Source organism: Dipteris shenzhenensis, chromosome 7 (genome assembly GCF_047967505.1).
Source record: "Dipteris shenzhenensis isolate YYH24624 ecotype China chromosome 7, Dip_SZ_1.0, whole genome shotgun sequence".
Lineage (NCBI taxonomy): Eukaryota > Viridiplantae > Streptophyta > Polypodiopsida > Gleicheniales > Dipteridaceae > Dipteris > Dipteris shenzhenensis.
Genome location: NC_141602.1, coordinates 34054113 through 34064494, shown reverse-complemented (window position 1 = coordinate 34064494; position 10382 = coordinate 34054113). Strand labels below are relative to the sequence as shown.

Below are 10382 nucleotides of genomic sequence, written 5' to 3'. Positions count from 1 at the left end.
TAGAGCCTATTCTTTAAACCCGGTTGCTTTCTCATCATCTAGCTGAAATTTTAGGATACAGTTTGTTCAAGCCGCATTTGTTTCGATTGAAAACCTTAGAACATTACCTCTCTTGTGTCCTCAGACTGAAGCATTAGAAGAGCATCAACAATGCCCACAAACACCCAAGGGACTATTACTTAATATCTTCAGACTGAAACATTAGAAAGAGCATCAGCCCACAAGCAACTAATTGCATGCCTTACCACCTGATTTCTATTTCTAGCTTGTTCATCGAGTTGATTTAAAACAGCAAACACAAATGAGAATGACAATAAGCTTACCCACATCATTGGCCTGATGTAAGGCATCACAATTGACACTGCATCATGCCCATAATGCTTGATTTCCAATTGAAAGGGTGGTGCAAACGTTTATACTAGCTGCTTCCCTAACACTCAACTCTTTAATGTTCCACAGTCGTTGCATACCAGGAACAAGGGTTCGTGATTGTGCCAGTTAAAACATAACACAACAAGCCATTCCCCCTAAACTCAGAAACACTCTTCAAAAGTCAACAAGATTTGAAGCTCAATTCCCAGGCCGCATTTCCTATATTCACTGTACATGACAATTTCCATGTCGAACACCAAACAAAAATTGGCCCACCGTTTAATCTAGAGATGAAAACAATGTGAGCCTGTTATTGATAACTTGTCACTGTCCAGAAAGTCCAAAAATTGGTCACAAATAACGATCCATGTTGAAGGATAGTCTTTCTCCAGCTTGCTTTCATTCTTCTTTTTGGTTAAAGATGATTGACCGTGTCCCCATTTAAGGTTCCTTGTGGCAGGTGTGTTCTACTCCGGCCTAGCCAAATGTAGTATGGAACTTTCAACAGTGGCACATAGGGAATACCCCCGCACTTGTTTTCCTCATACACTGCAAAACAGCCAAATTTTACATAAGATATGGCTATCTTTAAGTACAGGAGAATGAAAATGGCGTTGAGAGTTGAGACTCCAATAGAGCACAAAATATAATACTAAAATACCTTGTTCAAGATGATGTTCAAGGTACTGCCTTCGTGCAGGTCCTAGGTCAATATTGTCCATATCGAAAATAGTTCTCCAGAACCATCTGCAGATGTAACTATTTTGCCTGGCAGGTGTATCGTGCTTCAGAGAAGTGTAAAAGTCAGCCACACCCAGCATGCCATTTGGATCCAGATACGAGAGGGCTTTGTCGACGGCATCCATAAAAGGAGGAATCACTGACAAAGTTGAAACCCAGAGATTTAAGATTCACTGGAGATTCTCATTGAAATTGAACTCTTAAAAACAACCAATCCATATACTTACTGCTTAGAGAGTAGGAGAAGGTGATTAAAGTGGCAGGTTTTGTGTCGGGCTCAAACTCACACACATCTGCTTCTACTACCTCCACGTTGTCCCAGCTAAGAGAACTCGCTTTTTTTCTTGCTACTTCACACAGAGGCCCGCAAATATCCACCACATAAATTTTTTGAAACCTAGACAGATCCATGTATTTTGACATTGACTTCACATTTTCCGCAGTTCCACCTCCCAGATCCACCCAGACAAGTGCGTCAGATTCTTCCCGTTCGATCATCTTCTTCGCACAAGCCTTGAGCATGCCATCTCGACCGTGCAGGAATCTGGATCTAAAATGATCATCTGCGAAGGGGCAGAGTGTAGGAATTTAGGAGGAAAGAAGAGACGGCCCAACAATGGCAATCATGCAATTATCGCAATGTCGCCATCCCCAAGGCTTCCAAACAAGCCTCACAGAAATACCCAGAGCTTGCATTGAAATCGCGTTCGAATTTTCGTCTCATTCGCTAGCTAAACACGCTGCCGTCCGCAGTCTCCCGCTGCGCAGCTCGAGTGAGAGGAAGAAAAGAAGAAGAAAGGAAAGACCCAAATCTACAGCGATAGAAAAACTCACAAGCGTCGGCTTGGGGGCCATAGAAGCTCTCGAGGCGCTCCTTGTGGGAGCTGCCAGAGATTTTGGAGAACCACATGGACTTGAGAACCTGAAGATCCTTCCATTGGTTCTGGATGGCGCCCAGCAGCATGATGAATGAAGAGATGATAAGACCAAAATTCAGCAGGGGATCAGTGAAAGGTGGACTGCATATACCTCGAATTGCTGCCGAAGGGGAGCAACTTAAGGCGTGCCATGAGGTTTAGTCGGGGTAGAATCTCCCTCAGAATATGCACTCTCTTGTGTGTGGGGTGTGTGGGTGTCTTTGCGCGTGAGAGAGAGTGTTTTTTGATTTGGGGGGGGGTGTTTTGATTGGGATTTGATTGTGTGTGTGTGTGTGTGTGTGTGTGTGTGTGAGAGAGAGAGAGAGAGTTAAGTCTTTTGCACACCAAAGGCTACTCACCCATCCCAAGTGAGCTAACAACATTCCAAGTGACTTGGACCAACGAAAGCATATTTTGAGACTTGCCTCCTCGCGTGAACTAGCAGCCATCCCGAATGAGTTGGACCAACGAAAGCATATTTTGAGAGCTGCCATCGTGGACTCCACGTCCTGCCCATCCGGCCTTTGATGAAATGTTGAATACAAGGAGACCACAATGCCTTGGCGGTGTGTAAAGCTTGTGCCTAGGCACTAAAATGGTTGTCTACCCACAAGCTAGGGTGGGTTTGGGTAAAACTTGGCGCTGTATTCGCCCTTAGAGTGTTGACACACTCGTTGCCTACCCATGAAATTCTGCTAACAGGCTACAGAGGCAACTGTGGGCACCAAGTCACATTTGTTTTACACATTGTTTCCTATGTTGCAAACAAAAAAGAACACGACATTCAGGCAGGTAGCAAACAAAAAGATTCTATTGCATGGACAGAAGGATGCGTGATTGGAGGAGTGGTTGGTGCCCATCATTTGAAGCGGGCAATTGTGCCCAGCAAAACGAAGTGAATTTGGGCTCTAGTCAGCATCCACGAATGCACCAGCATAGAGTTTACGTTTTTGGGCGTGGATCCAGTATGTAAGAGACTTCTACTTGGGCGTCCTTAACTTGGAATCTCATTGGCTATGTAAAATAAGACTTGGACTTACACCCAAGTGTGTAAAATTCCTTAGTTAAACATACATAGCTAGTATGGGTAGACATCGAGTGGACTTTAAAACAAGAGAACCATGATGGACATCCTAAGTAACTTCATAGATTCACATCTCACCGCATTTATTTATTAATCGAACATTATATATTATAGTCTCTTCTTTGTCATCATGAAGCGCATACTCATTAATTTGAAATACAATCTCAATCCTACCATTTTGTAAACTTTTTAAAAAGAACAAAACAAATAAAATCATGGACATGACACATGACACAGAGTCCGTTGGTAATTTATAGTACAATTTATGGTATAATTTTGGATCTCAACTTGTGTCATCCAACCAAACCTAAAAGATTGAACAAAGGGATTCAGAAACTGACATTGCCAAGGGTAGTTTAAATAAGCTAAAAGGCACTACCATTGAGGGAAATCTCTCACTAGTAGAGTACTAACTTATCAAAAGTTTTGTCAAAGGATTGCATGAAGAGCTTCAGGAGCAAATGGATCATTATAGTTGCAAAACTATAATAGAGATATATGATGTTGCATTGATGATTGATGTATCAATTGAAAACAAAAAACAAGAATCAATTGAGATGGGTTAAGGAATGGTTGAAGCAAAATTGGAAAGGCGTTTCCAAACCCAAAGGTGATACAAGCAAAGCCATTTCTAAATTTGCCAGCACATAGGTCAAAGCCTGTAGAATCATCAGATGCACTAATTGATAGTGCATATAATCTGCCAATATGTTCAAAAGCATCACTTGTGCTCAATGGAAGGTCAACCGACAAGCAACATGAATGAAAAAGAAGAAAGGAGCTAAAAAAGGTATAGTGAATGTACAAACAGTCGACAATCCTAAACCAACATACTTTTGTATCCATGTGCTTGATGTCCTTGTGTCCATGCTTCCTCAACACTATCAATGTGTGCTAGCATCATCTACCCTTTCAATCTCCCATCCTCCTCCCTTCTCTTGCTCCTCCTCCTCCTCTTCCTCACCCTTCTTCACTCCTCCTCAATCCTACACCTCATGAATGTGTAAAGGAGGAGACTAAACCAAACATATTTTGGAGGAAGTATGAAGATGTTTTACAATATTTTCCATACACTTATTTCTAATATAATGCAATCTAGTTCAGCTTTTAGTGAAAACTTTTCAAAAAATGGCTATAAAATTGAATTTTCATCAAATTTTTGTGATAATTTTTTATTTTGGAGCCATGTTTTTGCCCAAAAAAAAACTTTGGACACTAGGATGATGGTTTGACTCATTCCTCAAAAGACATGGGCTTTGGAAGTGAGTGGAGATCCAAGGTGAAAAAAAAAATGACTTTTAGTCTAGGAGTTTTGTTAGGATTCTTCTCTATTAATATATATCTTTATGCCCTGTTCCTTGATTTTGGATTTGATTCATTCTTCAATGGCCTTGAAGGCAAATGTTAAGAGAACCAAGAATGTTGTGCATAGGGTTCCTTTTTTCCTTAGCCATGATGGTGGTCTCTGATATTTAGAATTTTCATATCTTTTCTTGGAATAATCATGGGGGTAATTATGTACTCAAGCTCTCTTCATATGCTCAATTATTTTTTATCTTCTTCATTCAATCTTATTTTACTTCAAGGAACAAAGGCGGTGGAGGATGTTATTGATTGGTTAAGTGTACTTCCTTGGGTATCAAGTGTTTCACTCTAACCGATGACAACGTTTGGGAGGGGTAGCTTTGTCTATCAAGTAGTGTTGGAAGACTAGCATTTGTCTTTGAGGATTGGGCCTTGCTGGTTCAAGCATCGCACAGATTCGCTCACTCATTGTAGGTTTTGTTTATGGGTCTTGATATCCTAGGGATGGAGAGGGATGGAGAGGTTGAGTTTTCATTCTAGAAATATTAGATACTTTGTTTAGTGTGAAAAGCATGAGGCTACATGTGAATTGATAGCTACATATTCTCTAGACCTACTATATGGACAGAGAGGTGCTCTAGACCTAGGTATAGGAGATGTTGAGGGCCAAGGCTTTTGTCTAGGTGGGAATTGGAATATGATGTTGATTCAAGAAGATAGAGAGAGATAGGGAGCTGCTCTACACCTAGCTGTAGGATGCCCTTGAGGGCCATCGCTTTAGACTAGGTGGGGATTGGAATATGATGTTGGATCCAGGTGAGAGATCATAAGTCAGCAAGGACATGCTACCTAGTCCATCAAAAGATTTTAGGTGGACAAGTTCTATGTTTTGGGTTCAAGATCGTGGCTAGTAAGCCTCAAAGGGATGATCAATGAATAGTACATCCCTTTTCTATCATCAATCCCATTGAGTGGGAGTCTTCATTTTTGTGGGATGGGGAGAAAGAGATAAATTTCCCTTTCAAGTTCAATAATGGTTTACACCAATGATTTGGGATTTCGGCAATAGTTTTCTTTAACTTCGAAGAAATTTTCTCATTTGAGCAAGAACCACTTGATTCAAAGGTGGTTGGACTATGTGCGAGACATTGTTTTGCTGGTTGTGGTAGAGAGTTAGTTGATCAAAGGAGGGACAAGGAGAGTGTTTAGTGGCCAATACATTCCTTGCACTCTTCTATTTCCGCGTATGAGAGGTATAGGTTGACACATGGAAAGTAATTATGCTGCTGTGGACATAGGGGAAAAAGGAGTGTTGATCACAAGTTCTCATCTTATAGGGCTAGGGGTTTAAGTTTAAGAGAAGAGTTCACGGTTGAGAAATAGTTGTAGAGTTGAGGATTCGAGTTTTTCTAAATATTTGACACTTTTCCACTGAAGGATCGTGGAAACAAACACACTACTAGTGATATCCACCTCCTAACTAAACCGGACATGTCTAGAAGCATTTGATGCTATTGACCCAGAATTGGTTTCAAAACCCCTTCTTTCTCTTCCCCCCAAAGCCAGAGTCAAATTTGTCTAGGTAAAGGCAAAAAGGGTAGGCTTGAAAAATGGAAGCCCAAGGATATCTCTATAGGGAGCAAGTCAGAAGACAATGGAGAAAATAAAAAGAGGAATCATGATCAAAAGTTTTTCTACTATGACAAAGCTAGGCCACAGCTAAAGATTATAGAAAGGAAAAGGTAGACGAAAGGAAAAAGGAAGGCGACGAATTTAAAGAAGTCTCAAAGCTAGATTCATCCAACATTGCAAAAGAGGGGCTCTTTCTAGTCATATATATTGCTTGGCTCACACAAGAAGTGAGGATAGTATTGGCCATTATGTTGACACTGATGCCTCCAAGCATGTCCAACAATAAGAATTGGTTTGAGGAACTTCAACTTGCTCATCTCTATTTATCTATAACAATTGGAGACAAGAAGAAGTGCTTACTAAAAGGCATATAGAGCATCATTCCATTCACCACAAATTTAGGTGTTGCAAATGTTCTTTATATTTCTAGTCTTTTTTAGGTGAAGAAAAGGCACTTACAAATGTTCTTTATACTCCTGTTGTTTTTAGGTGAAGAAAAGGTACATCCAAATGTTCATTATATTTCTAATCTTTACAAGAATCTTTTGTCTATCAAGCAGATAACAAAGAACAAGATCCATGCTGAGTTTGATGATGGAAGAGCCCTAATCGATTGAAAAATGTAAGAAAAGTGGTGGCAGGAATAGAGGAGCATGGGCTATACATGGGCTATGCAAAATCAGGGCTTTAATGTCCCAAGTGGATACAAATAGCTCAAAGTTGTGCATGAAAGGTCATCGGCATGTTAGTTATGGGACTCTCTCAAAGATGCAAAGAGTCGGGTTAGTGGATGGGCTTCCACACATTACAAAAATTGTAGAGTCTACCATAATTAACATCTAAGAATCTTTGTTTTTCAAATTTTCAAACATTTACATGAAAGATAAACATGGACTTATCATGGTAAACATGGACTTATCGTTATTGACTTATGCAAGCCACAATATTTCGTGGTTAGAAAATCATAACTAACATTTAAGAATATATTTTTTTTGAATTTTTAAACATCCCCATGAAAGATTAACATGGATTTACTGCAGTAAGTCCATTGCTAACACTTTGTTTTATAAAATGTGAGGCACCTCCCCCGACTGAGGACTACCGGCCTGAGGTACCCAGTTGCTCGCTCTCAATAGGACAAAGTTCAGGCCCCATTTTTGTCGGTGGTGGTTGTCAGCAAGACAAATTGTCTGGATGCTCATCAGGCACTTGGAGAAGATGAATCAAATGTTGGAGCTACTAATACTTGTCTAGCTTAGCTTATTACTTTATGTTCTCCTCCCTTAACACTTGCCCTTCTATGGCCACCTCCCTTAGTCGTGTGTTTTCTTGCTAAAGAGCCTCGAGCTAGTCTCAAGGTACCTACCATTGCCTATCCTCCAAGACCTTTTTCTGTGTAGGCATTGTAGGGCATGCTGCAGTTTGACATTCCTCTTGGAAATCACGACAACATTTGCCTAGGCCTTGCCTGCAATATCCTTTAGATGCACCACTTCACACTCTAGATTACTAGTCTATTTTTAACTTAGTGTGTGCATACTGCAACTGCATGTGGGTGTGGAGAATGTCATCATGAACTTCCTTCTTGCCTTCTAAATTACTCCTACAGAGACTTGCAATCAGCTGTTACCAGGTCACCCTAAGCTCGACGCAAGTTGGCAGCCCGTTCCTTGAAGAACCTAGTAACCTCCTCTTGGTACTTATCTTGTAAAAACAGTTTGTGCTCAAGTACCTAGGGAGGGGTCCCCAGTGGTTGGCTAGGTAGCTAATTCTCAAAGTACACATAAAATTCTAGTTGGCTAGCCTAGCATGTATCTCGACCATGAAGATAAATTAAATGATTTTTTTAAATATTAGTATTTTTGAGTTTCTACTTTAGTACACGCATCCCTACTAATTAATGAAAGTAAGGAGTGGAATCTTTTGAGAATAAATTTCCTATGAATATCTTTTTTATTAATAAATATTCACTAGTTTTTCGTTTAAGAAACATGATCCACATGGAGGTGATAAAATAATTTGGTCCTCATCCAACTTCGCATTGTTAGCTGATCGGATTGAGGAGATCCACAAAGGAACTTGTCACTTTATCATATAGAAAATAGAGATGGCTATATGAAATTCTTACTTATAAATAGGCATTCCCCCCCGTGAATGAGATACTCTCCCATTATTATTAGTTATATGTTGAAACTTATTTGACTGGTCACGTCGTCATGATAAGTCTCGCTTTGGAGACAGGTATGCTGACTACATATAGTAGAAAGGATAAATTTCGAAGCGGTAATAGCAACTTACGGAGTGGACTTGGGCACCCACAGCATGATCACAATCCTGCCAGGAGTTTGCATGGGCTTCCAAACAGCTTGAACAGTCCGCTTCTGAAAGATATCCGAGGCATTGGGCAATAGCGTAGAGCCCTTGGGCACTTGACGATGCGTAGCCATTGTTTTTGGGAGCCGCAGCGATAATTTTCTTAAGCGACGCCTCTACCTGATGTTGAAACGCACTACTGTTGTTCTTCTCGGTATTGCACAGCTCCACAACGATGCTCGAGTCGGGTACGAAGAACGAGTAATTCTCGTACCTAAGAAAGCAACCGTCAAGCTGCACCCTGGAGCCTACAGGGTCGGAGCAGCTGTTGAGAGCTATGTCCACAGCGTCGGACACGCATTGCGAGCACACGTCTATAGGAACGTCGTCTCGGCACTGGTAAATTGCATTGATTGTATCACGGCTGGCGCTATGGTATCTTGCAAAAGCAGACTCCCGTTTGAGAGCGGCTAGAACTGTGCCCAAATCGCGGCTGAAAGCGGTGTCATTGGAGAATTTGGCAGTGTTACAGAGGGTATATACGCTACCAAAGGGATCCAAGGCAGAAGCCAAAGCGAGCGAGAGAGCTAAAGAAAGCTGGAAAACAATAGCGGGCTTACAATCCATGGCGATGAAGGGTTCAAAATACAGGCTGATATGCAAAACGGTGGAAGAGTGGCAGCTCTTTAAGGAGTGCGATGGAAGCCTCGTCAAATGCCTCATCCGCTACAATAAACAAATATTGTAAATATTTAATTCTTGCATGGTGCTAAAGTCAACGTTTCCGGGTGCAACTTTTCTACAACTCCCCAATGACTAAGTCACTCATTCTTACACACTCATCACTCATGATATCCTTACGATGGTAGCCGTCTCCAAATAATTGCCAATTAGCCAAGCAATGTATTGAGAACACTAACAACGTTTCGCACATCAACCTGCCGAGTCATAGACAAATTGAATGTCATGTCTATAGAGGTATGTTGAAGTACAGGTCCCTTGGGAGCTCAAATGGCTATGGTTGAATACATAGAGAGCTTGGAAGTCGACTAGCAATAGGCATAATTCGATATAGACATATGGGCACTTTTAAAGAGAGGCAAGAGTCAAGGAGTTCTAGAAGAACTTTTGGTAGACTTAGCATTCATCCAACCGGCCATAGAAACATAGAGCTTTTCTAGAACATCTTCGTATAGAGTTGGCAAAGTCTTCCCTTCCTCTCCTTGTCACCTCACATTTCCCAAGTAGCTCAAAATTACTATGAATACTATTTGGGCACATAAAAACTTAAGATGCATGTTAATCTATTTTTTTCTCAATTCCACCAAAAGGCTAAAATAAGGAAATTCTCTTTTCTTTTCAAAACTCAATAATTTTTTCATCCTTTGATCTGAATTCCTAGGAGTAGTAGTGGGGAGTGTCAATTAGTGTTGTATACGATAGCAACACTATCTATAGTTAATCTATTTTCCTTCGAAGACAAGCTACCTGTTGTAATGTCCAAATTTGACTTTTCATCTTTGAGAGAGTATTGAATAATGGAAGCATGCCAAGTGGAAGTCACATAAGATAGTGAAAGGTCACATCAAAATGCTAGAGGGTATCCAATCAATACAAGAAAATATTTTCAAGGGTAGAACAAGCACTACACACAGCTCCCATTTGTGAAACTTTATTTCATTGGAGGGGCTATCTTTGAGTATTGTACATAGCCGGGGTAAAGGCACAGTGACCTTTAACCCCCACAACCTCCCACTTAAAGGACAATGTGCCTTTAAGGGAGAACAACCAGTGAGCATACTATCCAATGCCCATCAATACACGACAATACTCAAACCGCTAACTAGGTAGACTCTTCGTCAACATATCTGCAGGGTTATCATCTGTATGAACCTTGACAAGCTCTATGCGCTTGTCCTCAAGTACCTCCCTGATAAAATGGTACCTGACCTCAATGTGTTTGGTCTTTGCATGAAAGACCGGATTCCGTGCTAGCTAAATAGCACTCATGGAATCAC

The 10382-nt window shown here is 40.9% G+C and overlaps 2 protein-coding genes across 2 annotated transcripts; both read right to left on the bottom strand.

The window, feature by feature from the left end:
* Window positions 1-376: 376 nt before the first annotated feature.
* On the bottom strand, window positions 377-2229 carry LOC147900259 (uncharacterized). The gene is made up of 4 exons (XM_087377371.1): window positions 1948-2229; window positions 1341-1676; window positions 1034-1252; window positions 377-921 (listed from the first exon to the last, which is right to left on the bottom strand). Exons 1-4 carry the CDS (start codon window positions 2075-2077, stop codon window positions 788-790), a joined length of 819 nt encoding a protein of 272 aa, XP_087233497.1. The 5' UTR covers window positions 2078-2229; the 3' UTR covers window positions 377-787.
* Window positions 2230-8108: 5879 nt separating this feature from the next.
* LOC147900258 (antifungal protein ginkbilobin-2-like) lies at window positions 8109-9067 on the bottom strand. The gene has a single exon (XM_087377504.1). It carries the CDS (start codon window positions 8989-8991, stop codon window positions 8302-8304), a length of 690 nt encoding a protein of 229 aa, XP_087233630.1. The 5' UTR covers window positions 8992-9067; the 3' UTR covers window positions 8109-8301.
* Window positions 9068-10382: the final 1315 nt, after the last annotated feature.

Excerpts from the sequence above, each read along its gene's own strand:
- LOC147900259 (XM_087377371.1), bottom strand. The coding sequence starts at position 2,077 with ATGCTGCTGGGCGCCATCCAGAACCAATGGAAGGATCTTCAGGTTCTC. Across the intron at positions 1,677-1,947 it reads TGGCCCCCAAGCCGACGCTT|ATGATCATTTTAGATCCAGA; the intron begins GTGAGTTTTTCT and ends GCCCCTTCGCAG. Across the intron at positions 922-1,033 it reads TGAACATCATCTTGAACAAG|TGTATGAGGAAAACAAGTGC; the intron begins GTATTTTAGTAT and ends GCTGTTTTGCAG.
- LOC147900258 (XM_087377504.1), bottom strand. The coding sequence starts at position 8,991 with ATGGATTGTAAGCCCGCTATTGTTTTCCAGCTTTCTTTAGCTCTCTCG.